We start from the raw sequence: 25,777 nt of genomic DNA on the forward strand, positions 1-25,777 counted from the left end.
TCCTCCATCTTAAAGTAAACCCAGGTATTTTCAATCCTCACAAAACTATGACTGAATAGATTTAATTTATTCACAGAATAACACTTATATTAAATAAAGTGTTTTCTAGGGTAGATACATTTTAAAAACTTCTTCCTTTGTGACAAGATAGCTTTCATTTTTTTTAAGATAGCTTTTAAAAATCATTCTGTTCTAAAGAGAAAGAAAATTCCAAATGGTATCACTCATATGTGGAATCTAAAAAAAAGACACAAATGAACTTATTTACAAAACAGAAACAAACTCACAGACACAGAAAACAAACTTATAGTTACCGGGGATAGGAAGGGATAAACTGGTTGTTCAAGATGTGCAGTACTAACTACTATTTACAAAATAGTTTCTACTGTATAGCACAAGGAACTATATTCAACATCTTGTAGTAACCTATAATAAAAAAGAATATGAAAACGAAACGAATGTGTGTATATGTATGACTGAAACATTATGCTGTACACCAGAAATTGACACAATACTGTACACTGACTATACTTCAATTTACAAAAAAAAAACCCTGAAAAAAAATCATTCTATTCTTTTGGAATATAGCTATCTAAACTCTGGGAATGGTCAGGTCCTCACCATGCTGAGAAATGATCTACTATAGCAGTACACGTTTAAATGTTGGAGTGTGGGGAGTGGGGGCTGTGGAGGAATTCCCAAGGCCAGGACAAGGCTGGGAGGACAGAGAGGCCCTGTATTAGATGATGACAGTATAGAGGACAGTGGTTCAGTATGCCCAACATGGACACGGATGACTATACAGAGTCTGCCTTAGGCTCTTCCTTGTAACCATTAAATCATTTAAAAAACAAGTAGTGGATCTTGATGTAATTGCTAAATTATAAGCTAGTAATTATCCATGCTCATGTACTGCAGTGTATTCCCTTAAATGTTGCAGATCATAATTTTCTGAATAAAAGTAGACCTATGTTGTTAAAACATTTAGAAAAAATGGAGGCACAATTCCCAATGGCTTATAGATTGAAAAGTATCTTTACAAAAAAATGATACAGTTCTACATTTTCTCTGCCTAGGAAATTCCACCCCCCTACCAATAAGAGGCCTGTTCTCATCATTCCAAACAGAGCTGATTCTTCAATTCCTCAGCATATCTGTAATAATTTAGCTTACATCACAGGCAGGGAATTTGACCCCACTGTCTTATTTTAAAGATAATTGTATTTCCTTCTCTTCTCTATTAGTGTAACAGCTCCTTGAAGTCAAAGCCTATGTCATATATGCCTTCATATCTCACAGTGCTGGGTAAAAGGATTTATACCACCAAATATATGAACAGAATTGAAAGGAACTAAATGTCTCACTTATGGTGTTAAAAAAGGTCTAAAATTAAGATTGTTGTGATCATTGTTCAACTCTGTGAATTTAGTAAACCCACTGAGTTGCACACTTTCAATGGGTAAATTTTTATAGTATGTGAAATATATCTTAATTATAAGAAAAGGAAATAAACAGTTGGAATAAGAAAGTTTATCTCCAAGAACCAGAAGAGCCTCTATGAATCCTTTAAAAATTAACTACTATTTTTAAACTTCACTAGTAATTTTTCTGACAATAACATTAATACATATACATTGGAGGAATTTGCCTATCACAGCAAAGAGTCCAAAGAAAAAGTTCAAGTGAACTATAATTCCATCATCTAAAGAAAACTACTGTTAACATCTTGGTGTGTTTCCATTTAGTACTTTTTAAATGTACATATATTAGTGTGTATTTTTATCTTAGTAGCACTGGAATTACACTTTACACTAGTTCTAAAGGCAGAAATAAACTGAAAATGAGACTCCAAATGACAAGAAAAGAGTCCTTCTTGCTGTTTCCTCCTCTTCCTCTCTAAAAGCACCAGGGAAGTGAGTGTGCTTATCATCTCCCAGGTCCAACAGATTAAGTCCCACAGCTCACACCTTCAGACCAGGCTGGAGAGGCCCACATCTGAATCTTTTCTGTTGTTCCCTCCTAGGCCAATTTATCAGAAAGCTTTAATTCTGGCACAAAATAGACATTAGGAGTTTGGCACCTAATTTAATTAAGCTAAAACAATAAAGTAGACTGAATTCATAACCTGTGATGAGGACTGAAAATGTTTTCCAAAAACATGCTTGTTTCTGCTCCCATTCTAATGTCTGCATTGTATGCTTCAAGAGCTCCGGGTAGTGGGTGACATGGGGGGCAGAAGCTCCGGTTTAGGAAGAACTCTTGAGGCCTCTGAGTGCATGCCAGCACGGGGGAAGGGAGGGTGGTAACAACAGAATTTCTTCTCTCTAAACCAGCTGACGTCACTAGCATTTGATGCATTATGAGCATTATTAGTGAGGGGTATTTGCAACAGAACTATTTCCACTAGTAGCTCTAATTATCCAAAACAGACCTGGCTTAAAGGCATCCTCACAAAGTATAGTAGAATGAGTAGCTACAGCAACACCAAACCAGCAAAATGAAACTTTTAAAAGAAAACCAATGAAACAGTAATGCCCAACAGCATACAACATTTGGAAAAATCTCCAAATAGCCAAGGGAGACAGTCAAAAAACCTCTCTGGCTTTCATCTCCGTACATAGAATGTTTGAATGGGATGGGATTCTCTCCCCTTTTACTGGAAATGTTTCCTTGTAAAGCCCTTTATGTCTCAATCTCAGTTAACATTTATCTTCTTAATTCTTGAATAAATTGTTTTATTCTACTTGGAATCTGCTTTGTGTCTACCACCTTCCTCTTATCTTATTTCCAAACTAACTTCCCTTTCCACCCACCCCCAACTCCTCCATGGCAGAAATTCTGAAATAATAAATGTCTGACAAATGACTGGTTAAGTACCTACTTCATACAATGATAAATAAGATATGGTCCCTGCCTTAGTAGGGCTCTCTCTCATTCTAGCTAGTGAAATTGTCCTATAAATGAATATACTAATTGCAGGGAGAGCGTATAGCTCAGTGGTAGAGCGCATGCTTAGCATGCACGAGGTCCTGGGTTTAATCCCCAGTACCTTCATTAAAATAAATAATAAATAAGTATATAAATAAACCTAATTACCTCCCTCCCCCCCAAAAAAACCCAAAAATAAATAAATTTAAAAATATGTAATTGCTATCACAGCAGTCTATGCAAAGTTCTATGGGGACTAAATTAAAAAGTGGGGAGAGCTGAAGGTTAGTAGGGCAAGCTGTGCAGAGGTAAAACTTGGAGGCTGAAAAAGAGGGGAAGGGAGAACAGTCCAGGAAGAAGGAACAGCATGACCAAAAGTATGGAAGTGTGTCTGGAAGAAATGGAAACTTAATGAGCATTATGTCCGTATAACAGAATAAATACCACAAAAAAGAAAGGGAAGTTTAGGACGACATTTGGGAAGTTTTAGGTGCCATTCTGAGGTGCAACCTAGATAACAAAAATAAAAGGCAGGCATGAAAAAATTTTAATTAAGGGATTGGCCAAGATCAGCTCTGTGCTTCAGAAAGAAAATTCCAGTAATGGGTGTGGAACAAAGTGAAAGACAACAGAGGCAAGAAGACTAAAAGAAGTTTGTATAATAATAAATATGGAGGGAAGAAGTGATGAAAAACAGCCTGGAACAATGACTAATGGAAAAGAAAGCAATAGATGATTCTGCAGATATTTTATGGGCAAAATGGACAGAATCCAAAATTCAAAAGCTAAATTAATAAGCTAAAGCTATAACAGGTATTTAAGTATCAGATATATGTACTCCTTGTCAAAAGAAAAACAACCTGATATATTATCATAAGGGAAATGTCTCAAGAGCCATTTAGAAGCTATTGGTGAAATACTAATTAGCTTCTAAAACCATTTACAGAAAATCACTTCATTACTATTTATACTTAATGTATTTTCTGAGAATTAAGAGATAACCTTAGCTCTGCCAAAAATTCACTATGTGACCTTGTGCAACTCATGCAGGGCCTATTTGCCTGTCTCAGTAAAGAACATATTATATGAAATCAGTGGTAATTTTTCTTTTTTAAACTTTTTTTAAGGAGTCAAAATCCTTCGCTGGATGAAATCTTACACAGCATTCTACTGTGTAAAGCAGATAAAGGCATTCTTACTGCTGCTGGCCCAGGCAGGTGTGGCTGGCTCAGCTTTGCTAGTCCCTGAAGGACCTCAAAGAAACCCTATGACCCCCATAAAATTAGAGTTTAAAAACGACTGTACAGTATAGATAATATCAAGTCCCTTCTAGCTTTAACATTCTAGGATTCTGAGGAGGTGAGAATCCCAGTGGTAAATAGAGGGCTGGGTCTAAGACTGAATTTTATAGTAACTTCAGTAATAAAGGGGTTAAATACCACTTATTGAGGAGTTGTATTTATATGATACACTGTGATGGGTGCTTTGTATGTGCTCTTACTGGTCCTCCATGACTACCCAGTGGATTAAATATTACCTATGATTTACAAATAAGACAATGAGGCTTGTAGTGGTTAAGTAATGTAACTTGTCCATGGTCAGACTGGGAAGTAGGACTTAAAGGAGACTGGCTCTAGAGCTCAGGCTATTAGCCCAACAGGATTCATGATGCTGCAGCCCAGCAGAACTAACTGGCAGAGCTTCTGTAGCAACAGAGAGACCTGACAGGGCTGAGGATAACTGGAGCATTTTGCTGCCTGGTTCGGGACATAAATTCTATTTATGATAATAGCCAAATGCACATGGCAGATATAACTTCTGTTATTTGATGGATATAAACTTGTATATTAGGATGTAAACAATTTACATTCTTTGGAGAGGATAAAATGAAAGCAACTTGAATTATATTTAAAAGTATGTTCTCTTTCAAGAAAGGAATTACAGAAGTGTGGCAAAACAACTTAAATGTCCATCGACAGGTGACTGGATAAAGAAGTTGTGGTGTGTGTGTATATACATATATATATGTATATGTATATTCATACACACATACACACACTGGAATACTATTCAGCCATAAAAAAGAATAAAATAATGTCATTTGCTGCATCATGGATGGACCTGGAGATCATCATTCTAAGTGAAGTAAGCCACAAAGAGAAAGAAAAATACCGTATCATACCATTTTTATGTGGAATCTAAAAAAAGACACAAATGAACTTATTTACAAATAGAAACAGACTCACAGACATAGAAAACAAACTTATGGTTACCCAGGAGGGAAGGGGATGGGAAGGGACAAATTGAGAGTCGGAGATTTACAGATACTAACTATATACATAAAACAGTTAAATAGCAAGTTTATACTGTATAGCACAGGGAACTATATTCATTATCTTGTAGTAACCTATAATGAAAAAGAATATGAAATGAAATACATATGTATATGTATGACTGAAACATGCTGTACACCAGAAATTGACACAACATTGTAAACTGACTCTACTTCAATTTTTAAAAAAGGATAAAAGGGGAAGGGATGTACTACAGATTAAGAGAAATTTGAGAAATATATTTTTTTAAAAACCTCATAAAAACCTGCTACCAAAGAACTAATTTGCTTCTATACTAATTGTTTAAAAGGAGATTGGGGGTTTTTTTTATTTGAGGATTAAAAAAAAGTCATTCTTCAAAAAAAATGGAGGGCGGCAACAGAGGGACCTTAGGGAACCATGGGACATGTCAGCATTGCCAGGAAGACTTTAAAGAACAAAAAAAAACCCACCACACATTTCTTAAATGATGATTACTGGGTAGTGGTGCAGATAATCACTGCACTTTTTATTTTTCTCTCTCTTTACCATTTGGATTTTCTAAATATAAACACGATTATCTTTTTATTTAAGTATACAATAGCTATTTGTATAGTAAGATAATTGATCATTTGGGTTTTTTCCTTTGTACTTCTCTAAATTAAAAAAAAAAACCCAAACACTAAAAATGTTACTTTAAAAAAATTCTCAGTTCCATCCCAGATCTACTGATCAAACCTCTGGAAGCTGGTCTTGGTCATGGATTACTTTTCAACAGCTCCACAGCTCAACCTCATGTTAGCCTTTGACTAATAACCACGGATTCAACATCTTTCCTTTAGGGGTGAGAAAAAAAAGAGCTTTAGAAAAGCAAGGTTCGCTTGCTCAAGATCACACAGCTAGATAAAAGTACAGCAAATATATATATGAAATATGATCCACATTCAAACTGTCTCTACCAAACAGGCTTTGGGGTAATTATCCAACCCATGTTCTGGGAAAATCTGCCACCCTAGCCATAAACCCTGTTAATCAGAGAAGATGGCATATCTTGAGGCTGGCCAGTGACCTATACCTTACATGGTCTGGCTTAAAAAAAATCAAGCTGAGTCCAGAGAGTCTCCTTTCCTGAAACCTAAGAATTTGACCTAAGAAATAAAGGGAAATCTTGAGTTGCTTGTGGATGTTAAACCTGAGAAAGCATGACTGTGATGAACCAAATGCAAACTCAATGAAGACACAGAAGAAGCCTGCTTGCAGAGAAAAGAAGGGAACAGAGGTGCCACGGAAAAAGACAGAAGGAAGAAAAGGGAGTGAGATCAGCCTCCAGTCCTGACTCCTTTGCAATGCTGGTTCCTGTGAAGCCCAGCTGCTCAGCAGCTCCTGCTCTTAGTTCCTTTTTATTTATTTGTTTATTTTTGTTGGGGGGGGTAATTAGGTTTATTTATTTACTTATTTATTTTAACAGAGGTACTGGGGATTGAACCCAGGACCTTGTGCATGCTAAGCACATACTCTATCACTGAGCTATACCCACACCCCTGCTCTTAGTTTCTTGTAAGCTCTGCTGTATGTGTACAACGTATCTCTTTTTTCTTGAGCAAGCCTGACTAGCTTTCTGTCTTATCCAACTATTACAGCTCTGATTAAAACTGCCAAGCCAAAGGACTCTGATCTCCAATGCAAATAAAATTAGTTTTAAATGAAGTCAAAACTAATGGAAACCACAAAAAAGGGCCTGGGATTCTAACAGAACACATAAAGAATCGACAGTGCTGCATAATGTAATGCTTGCAGAGTTACAAATTATGTTCTCATATATTACCTAAAATATTAATCGAATGAAACTCTCACTTGGTTTTCATAATCCCACGAGATGAATAAAGCAAAGATGATTATTATTCTCATTTAGCTGATAAAAAAATTCTCAGATCCAGAGAAGTTAGGTAATTTGCTCAGTCACAAAGCTACTACATAGTAGAATGGAAACTTAACTCAGATTTGTTTTATTACGGATTACCACTTTAACACCATACTGTTTTCTGCTTAACTAGGGTGGTGCAGCATGAGAGCAATGTCAGTAGTCATAGTCTCCCCAAAACACACTCATTCCATCATCCTTACAGTTCTTACAACTGAACACCTGGGCATCTTAAACAGAGTACTTTAGATGAGTGTTTTCAAATTCAGCACTACTGACATTCTGAATAATTCTTTGGGGGCAGGGGGTGTGGAGGTGGTGGTGTCCTATGCCTTGAAGGACATCTACCTGGTAGATGCCCCCAACTGTGACAACCAAAATTGTCTCCAGACACTACCAAATGTCCCTTACAGGGCAAAACTGTCTTCCCATGAGCACAGATGCTCTAGGTCTTTCTTGTGAAATCTGGTTTCAAGTAAGAGATCAGCTCAGCAGCACAACTAATATGTTATGTTACAGATGAAAGAAAGAGCTCTAAACTCTCTCACAATGAAAAAAATCTAAAGCTTAGAAGACTGCAAAAAAAATCTATTGCATTACCTACAGACCTCTTTAAAGTTCAGCCAGGCACAGAGTTACAACTTCTTAAGCAACTCTGGCAGAAGTAGGAGGAACACCGAAAGACAAGCCATGAAGTTACAGGTGCTGCTTATTTGCAGTGGTTCTTCGGGGATATTTTGACCTTTTAATATCATGTACTGGGCCCTCAACTTCGACTATGGTACTCAATCGTATTAGAGGATGGAAGATTCAGGAACTTCTGGTCCAGCACTTAATGAAGAGAAGTATGAGTCACAAATGCAAGCCACACATATAATTTAAAATGTTCTAGTAACTACATTTAAAAAGTAAAAATAAACAGGTGAAATTAATCTTAGCGATTATTTTATTTTACCCAATATGTCCAAAATATTATCACTTCAACATGTAATCAATAGGAAACATTAGTAATAAGATATTTTAATTCTTTTTTTCATTATAAGTCTTTGAAATCCAGTGTTTATCTTACTAACAGCACATGTCAATTCTGACTAGCCACCCTTCTAAGTGCTCAGTAGCCACATGTGGCTAGCATCTTGGACAGCGCAGATCTATTCTGTAAGGGAGAAGTACAAAGGGCAAAGGAGAAAAAGCTACAGTCAAAACAAAAATCCTATTCAACTTTCTTCTCTTTCTTTGTCTATTGGAACAAACACTAAATGGGCATATGTCTGCAGATAAAGAGTAATGGGGCTTTTTATGACATTTTGTTTCAGCGGTTCTGAATTCCTAGTACATTTCTGGGTTCAGAAATTCATTATTGATGGTAACAGAATTTTATGAAAATAGTATATTATAATGTTAAATGGCCCAATGGTAAATTCACTCATTTTTTGGTAAGATCTATTCTATATTAGTTTATTACAAGTGTTGTTACAACCATCTTTCTTTAAAAATATTCTATTACTTAAAAATCTAATTGTTAGTCGCTAATAAGAGAACTCTATTGGGCCACTCCAAGGCACTGACCTACATCTCTTGTGTGGTTTGTTTGTTTGGGGGGGGGGATTTTTATTTTTATTTTCATTTTTATTTTTATTTTTATTTTATGGAGGTACTGGGGATTAAACCCAGGACCTTGTGCAACCATGTACTCTCCACTGAACTACACCCTCCCCCTCTTGTATATATTTACACTGTGTTTGCATTTTAGTAAACTCTGACTTAGATCTGATTTGACATACTGCAGTATAAAAAAATATTAAAGTCTCATTTTATGAATTCAAAGATATGAAAAATTTTCCAAGAATCACACAGTTTCAAAACTGATGGGCTTAGTGAATTACAAACTGGTTTATATTACTGCCACTTAACAGCATCTCTTCAGATGGTAAACAGAAATACTGGCTATTCAGCAATGTTTAAAAGCATCATATTTTTACCAGTGATTTCAGTGACTCCTGTTATTTTATTACGTAGTTATTATAAATGTAAAATCTTCCTGATAACCCCCTACTACTCAAAGGCATTAGGTAATGATGCTAATGCTCAAGTTAAGAAGTGTAGCCCTGAAGCAATGACATTAGAATAGGAGTTAAACATGAGAAAACTTGGAAGAATGCAAAAAACTACTCTGAGGGAGCAGTCAGCAAAATATTAGAGATAACTGCTGAGAAAAAAAGGTGGATCATTAAAGCAAGAATATACTACGATGATTATATAAGCTCCAAGAACACCCACACACACAAACACGAAGACACATAATTCAAAATAGAACCTTGAATTTTGACTTGCAGATCTCCTAAAATGTATCTGTGACTACTTTGTACTTAACTACAAGACTTGGAGAGGCACTGCTGCTTCAGGCTATTATTGGGTAAGTGGGTAGCCAATGACTGGACCCAGGGTGAGCATCTGAATCAAGGGAAGCCGACCTATGGCCATCTGCATCCCAGGAAGCAGTCCAGTACAAAAAGTAGAAACAGCTTTGCCCAGGAGGAACAATGAGAATTAGCTAGGCTGGACCTTCTCTCTGAAAGTTGCAAAGCAAAGTATGGAGGGAATCAGTTGTAAACAGAAGAAACAAAAAGCATAGAAAGCAAAGTAGTGAGGGTTAGTCAGTTACAGTAAAGGTGAAATCCTAGAAAAAGAATCCACAAACTGCCATGGGTGGGACAGACAGAAGATCACCTGATCTTCAAAACTGCCTTGGATTCCAGAACACGAGCTTCCTTTCTGTGATATTTCTATTTCTTTAGTGCACTTGCATCTATATATTGAATTCTGAGCCCTGACGTAGTTTGAGAAAGCTACTGCCTAAAGCATGAACTGCTTTTCTGAATTAGTAACATTCTCTTAGAGAGGTGAGTTCACTATTCTTGCTTTCATCCATGGAAAGACCTAGAAATGCTAAGAGAAAGAGATTTTTATATAAAATAGTAATCTTACATACCTGCATTTTTTTCTCTTGCTCATTTTCTCCAATCATTCCAGAACCTGTTACACTTTCACTTCCATCAATGGACACCTGTAAGAATAAAATGAAGCTTAGAAAAGTTTTACATACTCATAATTGTTTCTGCTGGAGATAAGTACATGGGGATTCATTATAATTTATTTTTGCGTATATTTGAAAATTTCCATTATAAAGTTTTGGGAAACCTTTTAAATTATATAAACAATATAATTTCAATGCAGGGAAACACAAAGCCCTTTTGATGTAAAACGTAATTGAGACTTTCCTTCACCTTTTCCAATCTCTAATTCTACTTCTTAATTGATAAGCAGTTCCAGCTATACCTCATTATTACGGCACTTCTCCTTGAATGTAACTTTTTGTGAGTTACCTGCCACCCATTTCTCTTCTATAAGCTCTTACTCCATTCTCTTATTTTTCTTCAAATATTTCTTTCTACTGTTCACTTCTTTTAAGATAAGTGCTGGTCTTCTTGATGCTGTCCAATTTTTACTTTGAATTTCTAATGTCTTATTTTTTGTTTTCCTTTCTTTTAATGAAAGATCTGGGATGTTCTTCACATTGTAAAATGCTGTACCTTTGCTGCGTACTGTTCCAAAGCACTGATGGTGTCGGGGTCAATTGTGGCATCCCCAGTGTGCAGACCTGCCACTGTCCCATCAGCCTGAATTGCCAAGATGGTGTCAGACTGCGGGACTTGCACTGCATGGTGGATGTAAGCTGTGGTGCCGTCCTCCAGCTGAACTGCCTGTAATGCACTCTGGTCATAACTATCTGAGGGAGTGGAAGAGAATGATATTAAATTAAAGGTAGTGTGATAAACAGTTACATATTTAAAGCAAGAAGGGAATGAACTTCATTATTGAGTAGCTACTATGAGCAGGACCCATGTGCTTTATGTGTGTTATTTCATTCAATTGTCACGATTCTATGGGCAGGTATATTTACCATACTACTGTACAAACGAGAAATTGAGGCTTGGGGAAACAAACTCACTTTCCTTAGGACCAAAGGAATTAAAAAAACTAATAATTAACAGTCAAAATCAGTATGTAGAGAAACCAGGATCTGAACTCATAACGGTATGACTCAATGGGTTTTTTTTTTCCTCCTCTAAATAACCATACCAATATTCTTAGAGCATTGTGAAATAATAAATCTAGCCAATTATAATGAACTTGTGAGGAACTTCCACTGCTAAAGAAAAAAACTGAGTTCACTTTTTCTCAACTTTAAATAAATAAATTTACTAGCAAATTTAAATATTCTAAACTTGAAAAAATTTCCTCCTTTGGTTTCACAACAGTCTTTTAAAACATGTTACAATCATTCTATAATAAAATATTTTATAAATAACAGGAGCTAATATTTATTAATATTGAGCATTTACCATGTAACAAATATTGTTCCAAGTGCTTTACATGTTTGTACATTTTATCCTCACAACTACCCTATGACGTGGATACTTACTATAATCCTCATTTTATGAATGATGAAACTGAAGCACAGGGAGGTTGAATAATTTGCTCAAAGTCACACAGCTAAAAGACAGCAGACCCAGATTTGAACCTAGACAGTCTGGCTGCAGAGCTGGGCTCACTGCTACTACGTATTCCACCTCAAACCCCTGGTCCTCCCTACACAAAGTTAATACACACAAACATTTTGCCATATTTGCCTCAGATAGTTTTAAAGTTTTTATTCAGTTTTAAAGACCAACACAAAGGGGAAGGGACCTTGCTAAAGACTTTTTTTTTAATTAAACCAAAACATGGTAATTTATTAAGAGGAAAAGATATATTTGGGACAGAAATAATGAATAGGCTACTGGATTACTTGATGGCCCAATTAAAAGAGTGAATCATGTAGATACACTGGGAAAAGATGTGCTCATTTGCCACAAAATGCTGTCATTTACAAGGTTAATATAAATTTGTAATATGCCTCATGCACTAGTTATTGAGTACTGTCAATTCAGAGAGTAGTTACTACCCAGGAAATCTTGTATGAAAGAAACATGATAAAGGTTTTTTCAAATAAGGTAAAAATACAAAACACTTAAAAATAAGAGTTATGAATGGAAACAAACTTCTCTAAGCCAAGCTGAATGAAAAGTGAATTATTTTATTCTTGCTATAGAAAATATTACAAGATCATTACCATATAAATTGGTGACTAAAAAGTACACAGCCAAACTATATAGGGAAAATGTATCTAGAGAAGTGTATCAGGCAGTTAATTACTAACAGTGTTCAATTTCCTTGATTTCCACACTTGTGGTATTTATTCTGTTCTTAAAATTTACAACTTGATTTCTTTTCTCTCTATAAATATTCACATATAGTTTTGTATTGGTAATTCTTATTTTTTATAAAAGAAGCTCCCCATGCTATAAGCTCTGAACCCACAACCTAAATCCCCCTATATCTTTTTAATAGTTATATTTCTTTTTTTTCCACCTTTATTGTGGTACAATTACTGTACAGTAAATTACACATATTTCAGACACACAATTTGATGAATTATGATAGATGTGTACACCTATGAAACCAACACCATAATCAAGATAGCTAACATTTCCATCACTCCCCAAGAGGTGCAGATTTCGAACTCCCGATTTACCCCTTTCAACTTTCAAATGTCTAATTTCATATTTCAAAAGCAGCCTCTATTTGAAGTCTTCCAAGGACCAGAGGTTTGCTATTCCAACTTGTTACTGCACAACTCAAATAATTAGAAAAGATTTTCCTTAGACTGTGCCAAAAGTTGCGATCTTGTATTTCAGAGAACAAGAACCGTATGACAGCACTTCAGCAACTAAAGGTAGGTCTTATTTTTCCCACACCCAACCGCTCTCTTATTTTACAGATGTTCAAAGCTAATTTACCTTTGGAGGTATGGTGAATAAATGCTGTAGTTCCATCTTCTAACTGCACTGCTTGACCATCCTCTAAACGCAAACTGTCCCCTGCTCAAGAACAATGCTTACATTTAGATCCCATGCTTTCCAAGCGTGTTCTGATAACACAGCAACAACAGAGCCAATAAACCATTAAACACATCATAAAAACCTACACTTGCTTTACGGATCCTAAATATTTAAATAATTTCAGCAAAGCTGCTCTGAGTAAGTGTTTGAAGGTAGAAAGATATTAGAATACCTGTTCTAGGACTCTATAGCAGGGGATAAGGAAAGTTGAAAGAAGGGGCAGAAAAAAAAAAGAAGAAAATGAAAATATGTAGGATTTAGCTCAAATAACAGAAATATTCACTTAGAACTGTTGCCCATTTATCTCCAGAGTGCAGTCTAGTAAGTTCCTTTCCAGTATCTTTGAGACAATGTCTCAGTTAAATTAAAATGGTCTTTGCATCCTCTCTTTGACATCTACCCATCTCCCCCTTGAGAAGAAGGACTAGAGATCAGGACCAAATTTAAGTAGTAAAAAGCAGCTGGAGGCAGCAAACACTGAAGTATGAGAATCAGGAGGGTAAGTAAGTATCAAATACTTACTACTCTTAGGTATGGGTACATGTTGAACATAGGCAGCAGAACCATCCTCCAACTGAATGACCTGACCATCTATGAGTTTTCCATCTAGAACAAAAGATGTAAGCCAATAAATCAGCACAAGCAAAAATTTTAAACTTTATACAATTTCAAAATGATATCAACTATAAAAACATACACTACTTAAGATCATGTTCATCTTGATTCTTCCCTCATTGTTCTGAGGCAATTCAATAACACATCCAGTGATCCTACAGAAAGCAGAAAATCCTCCCTCAGCCATCCTTCCTCCCCTCCAATTTTCAATTAGACAAGTTCAAGGGGAAGAGTGGCTTATCACAGCAAACTACGTGACTCATGCTGTCAGAGCCACTTTGGAACAGTGACCCTGAACAGTGGGAAGCTGAAACTGGGAAGATAGACAGATACATCAGTGTACGTGAGGCCCACTGTCATTCTCACTCCTGGGGGTTATAAGTTCCTTGACTACATATACATATGCTCAGCAGCTTTCCATAAAAACAAGGAAGTGGAGAACTAGGCTATTTCTTGAAGCAAAGTAAACACTGAGAGATCAATGTTATACAGGCAAAACCAAATGTCTACTTTTATGCATATTTTGTAAAAACTAATAACTTGAAATGTAAAAGCAAGAAAGATCTTACTAAATATAGGCTGGGGACACCACCCCTTCACTTATTCCTCACTGATTTCGATACTCTATAGAGTATCGTCCAAATACCTCAAAAGGTGTCCTCAAATTATCAAAACAAAATTTAAGTTAAATGGAAACTATTTAAAATTACTGTATGCAATACAGTGTCTTTAGGAGGGACTGGGAAGGGTTATAACTGCTAGGTGTTCCAACTCTAAGGTTACGAATTGCTGGTAATATTCAATGGGCTGTATGAGGTACATACCTTTAGAATTGTGTTGTATATAAGCAGTAGAACCATCTGCAAGTGTTACTGCTTGCAAGCTTACGCCTTCCATATTTTCTAAGTTGTCACCATCTATTATAAAAGAACAGTTATTTTCTTTAGATAACTATCATACGTGCATGCTGTGTAAGTTAATTTTTTAAAATAAAAGTTAGTCAAAAAGCAGACTGCTTAATTTAGACTCAAATGGGATTTCTTCTAGCATTCAGAGAAAAAATTTCCCTGCCCTACTGTATCCAGCATCCACACCAAGGTAAATATGCTCATAAAAAGGCTTAGTTTTGTGCTGACTTCAGCTAAACGGGGAGCGAAGTAAACACAGTGTTATGAACTTTCATTTTCCCTTAAGACAAATATTCCTAAACCCACATGATCCCTTCATATACCACTGCTCACCTGCCACAGTTACTGCCTCTGTCAGGCACAGGGTAACATGTTGAGCCTCCATTCCTCCTCCAGGAAACTCTGTCATTCCCTGAGAATCTCGATTTATTTGGGCTAACAACATTTTCTACCTTGAAGAAAAATATAGGCATTGAGAACAAAGAACGATGCATATGAAATAAAATCTACAAAGAATATTATGAACCACAAAAAACCTGCTAAGGAAGTGAACAATGTTTGAAATAGGCTGAAATTTCACTAAAATATACAGAGTATAAACCCAAATTCCAGAGAATGCTTTTAATAATTCATCAATAAACTACTGAGCACACTGACAAGTCTTGCCTATCAGTTTTGTACCACATCTAAAATTCCCATAAATTGTGTTCTTTGGGTTCAACATGGTTGAAGATTCCCACTTAGAATCATTCAGCAATACTGTTGACTCAGTCTTCAGAATCTAACCTGAATCTGGCCTCTTCTCACAAGCTTCACCATTACCTTCCTGATCCAACCATCACCATCTCTCACCCTGAGATGCTACTGCAATAGCATCCTAACTGACCTCCCTGTTTCTGTGACCTCCCCACAGTCTCTTCCCAACACAGCAGAGTGTCCTTTTGAAGGGAAAAGTTAGATCGTGTCTCTCTTCTGATAAAAACCTTTTGATGGTTTCTCATCAGAGCAAAGCCAAGTGTCATTACACTAGCCTGTGAGGCCAATGACCTTGTCCCTTATTTTCTATCACTATCTCTTTCATTCCATTTCAGCCACACTGGTGTCCTTGCTTTTCCTCAAACACACTGGGTCTACTGCCTCAGGACCTTTAGGTTTGATGTTCCTTCTGCCTGAAACATTCTCCTGGTATCTGAATTAATCATTCCATCATCTTATTCAAGTCTTTGTTCAATGTCACTTCAATGAGAGTTTCCTTGTTCACCTCATTTCAAACTGTACCCTCCACCCACCAATGATGATATATCCTATCCCTCTTCCCTCCATTATATTTCTGCATTAATACTCATTATTTGACTTATTACATGTATTTACTTATTTTGTTTGTTTCTTATCTATTTCCTCCTCAACTAGAACAGACAGGGATTTTTATCTGTTTGCTCACTGCTGACTCAAATGCCTAAAAGATACTTTGCACAGAGAGAAGACATACAATAGGTGCTGAATAAATGGATGAGTGAATGGCTCTTTTACCAATCACCACCACAACCCCCTTCCTCCATTTTCCCACCTTCAGGTCCCACTACCTCTGTGGGCCTTGAGTTGTCTCAAACAAGAGTTAATAACAATAATTAATAATAAAGTTAATAACAACTTAGCTGCCTTGAGCCAGGGAACTGGACCAGAGGATCTCCTGAGGATCTTTCCAGGTCTAAAGACCTGATTTTAGTCAATATTTTAAAAAGCAATATGCAGATAGTAGTAATAATTTCCAATTATATTTATGTTTAGGACTAAAAGATTTTTGTTTTGTAAACACTATAAACTGCACCCTCTTTGGATTAAAGCCAGTGACTACGGTTTAGGCTCACAGAAAGGTACTGGCACTGTGATAAAAGTCAATCAAGGGCTACCTTTTCAGAGATTTCTGAAAGATTTAATAATCTGTAATTGTTCATAGAGCAGAATGAAGGGGGAGGGTACAGCTCAGTTGTAGAGTGTGTGCTTAGCATGCACAAGGTCTTGGGTTCAATCCCCAGTACCTCCACTAAAAAATAAAATTAAATTTAAAAATTAATTTAACAATACATAAAGAAACCTAATCACCTTCCCCCCCAAACCAAAAACAAAACAACACAGAGCAGACTGAAACTTCAATACTTCCTTGCTGTATTATTCTATGTGAAATAAGCTAGTCACAAAAAGACAAATACTGCATGATTCCACTTATATAAAGTATCTAAAGTAGTCAGACTCTTAGCAAACAGGATGGTAGCTGTCAAGTACTAAGGTGAAAGGGGGAGTTGTTATCCAATGGGTATAGAGTTTGAGGTTTTCCAAGATGAAAAAGTTCTAGAGATCTATCACATGACAGTGTGCATATAGTTAACATTACTATATTCTACATTTAAAAATGGTTAAGATGGTAAATTTTATGTTGGTTTTTTTACCATAATTTTTAAAAAAAAGTCTGGACACATATGGCATAATGTTAGGATCTGTTAAAAACCAAGTGGGTATATGAGTGTTTATTCAATTACTTATACAGGTACTCCTCCTTATGTTTGATAGATTTCATAATTTTAGAAGTGAAAAATATCCAGAATTATGGGTAAGAAGAAGAAGAATGTCTTAAAATTGATGGTTAAAATTACTAACTAAATACTAAGCTGACTTCATACCTTAAAAAAACAAAAAATTAATCTTTCCTCAGTGGCTTAAATCTACATCAGACCAATATTTTATAACATGAAGCTCTTAGATATTTCAAGTTTGGTCTAATTTGTTAGACAGTTATCACCACAAATTATTATGAAAACATAAATCTAATGGTTCAGGTATACAAGAAAGAACTCCAATTGCAAGTAATCTTTACTGTGATAAGAAATGATACTAAAAGAAATCCAGATTAACAAATCCTAGATGTGTTTTTGCATGAAGCCACACAAACCAGGTCAAAAGCTGTCAAGCTCAGGTCCTAACCTCAGGCCGGTTTCACCTAAACATTTAACAGAGAAACTAGGCCTTTCTTTTACCTGGTCTCAATTCCAAATTTTCCTTATAAATTTACTACTATACAAAGTGCTTCTGGGGGAGGGTATAACTCAGTGCGGAGAGTGCGTGCTTAGCATGCATGAGGTCTTGGGTTCAATCCCCAGCACCTCCATTAAAATAAATAATAAATAAATAAACCTAATTACCTTGCCCCCCCAAAAAAGTGCTTCTACATTTAAGTCTGGTCATTCATGCTGCATCTTATGACATTTCTTAACCTGGAATGAGGAGGTTTCTTAGTATAGCAACATAAAGACCGTGGGCTACCCTGTACCCACGGTTTGCAGTTTATTGATTCAGTTACACTTCTTTGATTCACATTTGTGGAAAACTGTCTTTAAATCTTTACAGTTTTATTTAAATACACCCAGGGAGTAAGCATGTTCCAAATGATGAATGTAATTCAGTTAAGTACAGAGTAAGTAGAACATGCTGGCAAATGAGGTAGTTTTCATAGATTCCACGGGATGCTAAAGGGTAAAGTGGAGGGACAGAGTTTACACTCCCAATTTTAAAGAAGTAGAATATTCTATTGGATGGGTGAAAGTTAGAACTTGAAGGCTCTGTCAAGTTCCAGGACCATTCAGAAACGGAATATTTGAAATTGGCAGGCAGCTGAGATGAGGGTTAGGAGACCTAAAACTAAAAATACTTGTGAGAAAAAGAGGTGAGAACAGAGACAAGAATTTAGAAATGGACATTTAGGTCTATTCATCAGGAATCTCAACTTTGGTGATGGTTTTATCTTAACTGAACCACTGATACGAAAAAGAACCTTAAAAAAAGTCTCTCCTAAACCTCAACAAAGTAGCACTAACAACATGGCTTGCTACAGGAATATTCGCATAGTTCAGTTTGCTAAGCATGCCCTGGCTTGCTTTCACTGAGACTATGGAGTTTGAGGAATAGAAGCTGCAGAAGAGAAAGGTACTGACACACTCCAACTCCACTTCTGACATTGCTCCATGAAAAAAAGCATAAAGTTTCAAAACTACAAGGCTAGATTGTACTTTATTTCCCTTAAGATAAACACTGTATATGTTAATATTTATTACCCAAATTGCTTATCCTATCACAGGTAAGGGAAGCAAACCATTGTTAGATAATTATGAAAATTACAGAGGGCACTCCTGACACACAACTCTATAATAAATTAGATCCTTTGTCCAAAAAAGTATGTTGAATAGGACACTAAACATGGATAGTTAAAACATACACCTCTAGTCAGAAATAACTGTATGGGTCTCATATTTACAAAGCACTTTTCAGATCTAACAACTTATTTGATGGAATAGTCCTGAAGGGCCATAAAAGTTCTTGGGCTCTTCCAATCTCTTCTGAATCCCCAAAGCTGTCCAGCATACTTACAGTTCTTTGTTTTTTCATGATGACTATTTAAAATACTTTCCATTTGTCTCAAACCTTCAACCCCTACTCCCTCTCCTGCTATCCCCGACCCTGTCTCCTTCACCACCTCATTTTCAGCAAATTAATCAACCCCCAACTTCACAGAAAATACAAAAGTCATCAGAGAGGAATTCTCTACCAACAAGCCTATTACGTCTCTCCATTTTCACACATTTCTTCTTTCTCTCCTACCATATTACCTTCTCATAAGGTAGGACTAATCCTTCCAACCTATACTCTGCATTTCATCTGTCTTTCCTCCTTAGGGATCTCAGGGACCTCTTCTGTAAACAATCTCCTTCTCTCTTTCCCAGTTCCTTCCCATCAATAACTTAAAACACAAAAATAAAATCAAATAAAATCTTGCCTCTGACTCAGCTACCAGTCTCTCTTCATCATGGCTAGTTTTCCTTAATAGTTATTACTAAGAATACTTTCTGATTTCCCAGTGCCATTGATCTGGTTTCTCTCCCTAAGTACTGAAACTGCTCTGGCTGTGGTCACAAACCTTCACTTTAACACGAAGTCTAATGGCCATTCCTAGGTATATTTACCCAAGAAAAATGAAAATATTCATCCATAAAAAGACTTGTACAAGAACATCCATAGCAGTTTTATTCCTAATAGTTCCAAATTGGAATGAATTCAAATGTCCATCAATAAAAGAATGGATAAAGAAGTGATAAAATCATACAGTAGATTAATACCTAGCAATAAGGAGAAACAAACTACATACATGTACATATAATAACACTGGAGACTCTCAAAAACATTATGCTGAGGGAAATAAGACAGACAAAATAATACATATTGTATCATTCCATTAATATAACTCCTACAGGCAAAATTAATCTACAGTGGTAGAAATCAAAATGTGGTTGCAAGGTTGGGGGACTAACTGTAAAGAGGAACAAGGGAATTTTCTGTGGTGATGGAAATGTTCTATCTTCTTTTGGGTGATCATCTGAGTGTATACATAACTGCCAAAACTCATCAAATTAAACATGGATGAGTTTTAAAAATGATCAGATGTTACAAGAGTTAAACACACACACAAAAAATGTGATGGATACTTTTCAGTCTTATATCTGATTCAATACCTTTGACCTTTATCTCCTTCTTAGAGCATTCTCTTGGCTTGGCTTCTATGACATCCACACACTCCTGGTTTTCTCCAGCTTCCTAGCTAATCCTTTTCCATTTCTCCTATGGGTTCCTAAATATTGAGCATTCTCAAATTTCTGTCTTAGTTTTTTCATTTTATGTACTCTTCCTCCTGGAATATCATATCTGTATCCATGGCTTCAAAGATCTCTGGAATATGTAAGTTCTTTAAATTAATCTATCTAGTCTTTTCTCTTCAGGGCTCCTGATCTATATATATCTAGCTACTTACTGGCTTTGGTGAGCTTCGTGGTCCACAGTCACCTCTATCTTAACACAGTCTCCCACAAAATTCTCATTTTGTATTTTCTACCTCAATGACAAATGCAATCACCAACCCAGTAGCTCGAATCTCCCTTACCTAGGAAAGAATGCTTATAAGAGGTAGTAGAACATTATACTTATGAATGAGGACTCTGGAGCCAGACAGCCTGCTTCAAAATCTCGTTTTACCACATATTATCTATGTGACCTTGGGCAACTTACTTAACCACTCTACGCCAGTTTCCCCTACCTGTACATGGAAGGTACTTCACAGAGGTGTAGTGAGGTATTTGTGTTAAATATACATTCCTTGGAACAGCACTGGCATTACATATATGCTTGCTATTAACACTTATCAGTAATTTAAAGTTAAGGAGAAGAGATTGTATAGCTCTGTGTCTCCATCTTATTCACTATTTTCTCCTACTACTGTACAAGGGTATTGCAAAGAAGAAAGAAAACAAAACAAAAAAAGGTTCTGGAGACATGTTATTCAAGAGGAACTTTCCTCCTGTTTATGCTTTTCTTTTTTGAAATGATCTTTATTAAGATATAATTCACATACCATGAAATTTACCCATTTAAGGTACACAATTCAATGGCTTTAGTATATTCAGGATTGTATAACCACCACAACCTGAATTCAAAGTATTTTTATTATCCTCAAAAAGAAAACCCTACCTCCCACTTCCCAAAGCCCTAGGCAATCACTAATCTACTTTCTATCTCTATAGATTTGCTTATTCTGGACATTTCATATAAATGGAATCATAGTATGTGGTCTTTTGTAACTGCCTTCTTTCACTTAAACATAATGTTTTCATGGTGCAGCCACTGTGGAAAACAGTATGGAGATTCCTCAAAAGACTAGGAATAGACTTCCCATATGACCCAGTAATCACACTCCTGGGCATATATCCAGAAGGAACCCTACTTCAAAAAGATACCTGCACCTCAATGTTCATAGATTTACAATAGCCAAGACATGGAAACAGCCTAAATGTCCATCAACAGATGACTGGATAAAGAAGAGGTGGTATATGTATACAATGGAATACTATTCAGCCATAAAAACCAACAACATAACACTATTTGCAGCAACATGGATGTTCCTGGAGAATGTCATTCTAAGTGAAGCAAGCCAGAAAGAGAAAGAAAAATACCATATAAGATTGCTCATATGTGGAATCTAAAAATAATAATAAAATAAATAAATACAAAACAGAAACAGACTCATAGACATAGAATACAAACTTGTGGTTGCCCATGGGGGAGGAGGGTGGGAAGGGATAGACTGGGAGTTCAAAATTTGTAGATACTGATGGGCATATGCAGAATAGATAAACAAGATTATACTGTATAGCACAGGGAAATATATACAAGATTTTGTGGTAGCTCACAGTGAAAAAAAAGTGACAATGAATATATGCATGTTCATGTATAAGTGAAAAATTGTGGCCTACACTGGAATTTGACACAACATTGCAAAATGACTGTAACTCAATTAAAAAAAAGTTTAAAAACAAACAAAAAAACATGTTTTCAAGTTTCCTCCATGTTGTAGCATATATCAGTACTTCATTCCTTTTTACTGTAGAATAATATTCCACTGTATGAATGTATCACATTTTATTTATCCATTCATCTGCTGATAGACATTTGAATTGTTTCCACTTTTTGGCTATCATAAATAATGCTACGAATATTTGTGTACAAGATTTTGTGTGAACGTGTTTCATTTCTCTCAAGTATATATATATATATATATACACATATATATATACATATATACTATACATACATATATATATATACACCTAGAAGTAGAATTGCTGGGTCATATGGTAACACTATGCTAAAGTTCTGAGGAACTGTCAAACTTTTTCAAAGTAGTTGCACCATTTTATACTCCCACTAGCAATGTATGAGCATTCCAATTTCTTGACATCCTAGTTAACATTTGTTATTAGTCTTTTTGATTATAGCCATCCTAGTGGGTATGAAGTGGTATCACACTGTGGTTTTGATTTGCGTTTCCCTGATGGCTATTAATGTTGAACATCTTTTCACGTATTAATCAACCTTTAGTATATCTTCTTTGGAGAATTATCTGCTCAGGTCCTTTGCCTATTTAAAAAAATGAACTGGGATCTATGGTGGCTATAGCTCAGTGGTAGAGCATATGCTTAGCATGTGCAAGGTCTTGGATTCAATCCCCAGTGGCTCTGGTAAAAAAAAAATTTTTAATGGTTATTTGTCATATTATTGAGTGCTAAGAGTTCTTTATATATTCTGGATATTAATCCTTTACCAGATACAGGAATTGCAAATATTTTTTCCATTCTGTGGGTTGTCCTCCAATTCAGTCTTTAGGAGTAAAGTTTCAACAAGGGATGGAAAAAGAAAACCTCACCATAAAGAATCTTCAGATTTCAGTTCTTGGGGATACTTCTACTCTTAGTATACTTCATTTTTCAAACCACTTTTTCAGTTTGGAAAACTAACCTCATTTAAAAAAATTAGTGCATAATATGGAAGCTATTAAATCTTTATTAGTAGTTAGAATCCTATTTTTCAAACTAAATCTTACCTCAAACCCTAATATTAAAAAAAAGCTAAAAGTGGTATTGTATTATAAATATATAGTTTAAGTGTAACCTTTTAACTTTATTCACTCAATGTGAATTAAACTCAAAATTTTAAATCAAAGTAATAGATGGCAATAACAGGTTTATGCACCCAATAGTCTGAATAACCAAAAGAAGAGAAAGACAATCTTGACTCACATAGATTAGTTTAGATAACCATTTTTTAAAAAACTCATAATATGCTTCAATCAAACAGATCCATCAGTAAGAATCATGTTTCAAGTCAAATCACTAGTTGTTTTCAACATTTGCACATTGAAGTATCTACATGCCAGAAAAAAACAGAGGGAACATATAGAACAGAAGCACTGAGTACATCCTTTCTATGGAGAACAACTCTACTTCCATTGAACATATAAGTAGAAAAGGCATGATATTTCTGCATATATTTAGATATTTTTGTCTCACATTACCTCTTATACCTGAGAGTGGAAAACTGAACACAACCTTAGTACTAGAGTTGAAGGAAAATGGCCTACTAGTTGTAGCACAGACAAGCTGGCTAGCTATACCAGCACTGTTTCAGCACTCTTTCATTAACTTCTGTAAAAAAATAAGATGCAAATTTAAGGAAATCAGTGGTTTGTTCTCACATGAGGTAATTATGTACTACTTTGTTCTCTTTAAATTACATTTAAACCAAACTGGCAACCACCACCACAACTTTACCTTAAAATAATAATCTAAGTACATTTTGTATGCAAAAGATAAGAATCTCACTACAGCTACATAAAGAGATAAAATAAAAATAAAAGGTAAAAATAAACAATTTCAGTGTATAAAAATACTGAATCACTATGTTGTATATGTGAAACAAATACTGTAAATCAACTCTACTTCAATTAAAAAAGAGGAAAAAAATCTCCTTTTCCTTCTGAAAGTTTTCCTTCTCCAAAAGGAAGACAAAAAATAATTTCTAAAGGTGACTGTAAACAACAGATTTTTAATAATAGACATGTATTTCCTAGTATATTTTCCTTAAACCTTGTCTTCCACAGAATCCTCAATAAGAACCATGTCCATTTACAAAAAGCTCACCAGTTGAATCTAACATGTACTCCTGATTTACAAACAGATCTATAATACATCAACTAAAAACATTTACACACGTCTCAAATCAAATTGCCCTACCTGAAAGCCTGCCAGTGATTCTTCTTCCCCTCAGTCATAAACAGAAAGGCCAAATGTCACACAAAAGGGAAAAATTTCAGCCTCCATCTCATCTTTCACCTTGAAATCCCAGGTAGACACTATACAACAGGTGGGCGGAGAGGTCTCCTGGGAATGCCTCACCTTGTCATTCACTTTTTTTTAAAACTGAAGTACAATTGATTTACAATGTTGTGTTTCAGGTGTACAGCAAAGTGATCCACTTATATACATACATATATATATATATTCTTTTTCATATTCTTTTCCATTATAGGTTATTACAAGATACTGAATATAGTTCCCTGTGCTATACAGTAGGTCCTAGTAATGAGTATCTGTTAATCTCAAACTTCTAATTTATTCCTCCCACCTCCCTTTCCCCTTTAGTAACCATAAGTTTGTTTTCTATGACTGTTAGTCTGTTTCTGTTTTGTACCATTTTTTTAGATTCCACATATAAGTGATACCATATGATATTTGTCTTTCTCTGTCTGACTTACTTCACTAAGCACAATACCATCCAAGTGCATCCATGTTGTTACAAATGGCAAATTTCCAGTCTTTTTATGGCTAAATAATACTCCATTGTATATATGTACACCGCATCTTCTTTATCCATTCATCTGATGATGGACACTTAGGTTGCTTCCATATCTTGGTTATTGTAAACAGTGCTGCTGCGAACACTGGGGTGCATGTATCTTCACTTTATGTATCATTCACTTAATATCAAAATACATGTTGTGCTCTGTCTGAATAAACACAATGCATTCCATACACACCATTAAGGTTTGTCAATTCATCTTTTCACTCTAATCTATTTGCCATGTGGACCCGGCTATTTTCACCAAACCCAGACACCAGATGAAAATGATAGAAAGTCATCCTTGACTAAATGCTCATTCTTAAATTCATAACAAGGCAACTGCCAACTCTGTGACTTTTACCCTTCAAAATCTTTCTTTTTTCAACTCCTCACACGTTAACTATTGCAATAACCTCTTTACTGCTTTCTTTGCTTCAGTGTCTCATCCTTCCAGCCCAATAACACTGCCAACTATCTTATTTTTCTTGTATACCATTAAAATTTTCATTGCATACAATATTGTAATAAAAATTTAAGTTAAGAATAATTCCCAATAGCTTAACAAGTCAAATCTTTTGATTCCCTAGTTTTCTTCTCTAACTCTTGCTATCCGTATGCATACACAATTTTTATGGCATTGTAAATATAGTATAGATAACATTTTGTATTCAGCTGTTTCCACTTCTATAAAATTTCTCAAGTTGTCTAATAGTCTTCACAATGATCACTGTTAATTCACATTTAACAAATAAATTTCCCTTACAGGACAGTTAGCATTTTTCTTATTATGTGCTAACCACATATCATTTTATCATA

At 35.5% G+C, this 25,777-nt stretch overlaps 1 protein-coding gene across 5 annotated transcripts in view; it reads right to left on the reverse strand.

Moving 5' to 3' along the window:
• ZNF143 (zinc finger protein 143) overlaps positions 1-25,777 on the reverse strand; it is a 58,697-nt gene that overhangs the window by 26,729 nt on the left and 6,191 nt on the right. Inside the window, exons 1-7 of one of the 5 annotated variants that reach the window (XM_032489043.1) lie at positions 20,248-20,724; positions 15,023-15,141; positions 14,606-14,698; positions 13,689-13,772; positions 13,065-13,148; positions 10,755-10,951; positions 10,154-10,228 (exon numbers count right to left, since the gene is read on the reverse strand). In XM_032489043.1, the coding sequence (XP_032344934.1) occupies positions 10,154-10,228; positions 10,755-10,951; positions 13,065-13,148; positions 13,689-13,772; positions 14,606-14,698; positions 15,023-15,134 (645 nt within the window). In that variant the 5' untranslated portion in view covers positions 15,135-15,141; positions 20,248-20,724. Of the gene's footprint in view, positions 1-10,153; positions 10,229-10,754; positions 10,952-13,064; positions 13,149-13,688; positions 13,773-14,605; positions 14,699-15,022; positions 15,142-20,247; positions 20,725-25,777 lie in introns of those variants that run through there. The other 4 variants (XM_006180837.2, XM_006180836.3, XM_014555967.2 and 1 more) reach the window with 4 other exon arrangements.

This window comes from Camelus ferus, chromosome 10, assembly GCF_009834535.1.
Source record: "Camelus ferus isolate YT-003-E chromosome 10, BCGSAC_Cfer_1.0, whole genome shotgun sequence".
In the NCBI taxonomy this organism is placed as follows: Eukaryota; Metazoa; Chordata; class Mammalia; order Artiodactyla; family Camelidae; genus Camelus; species Camelus ferus.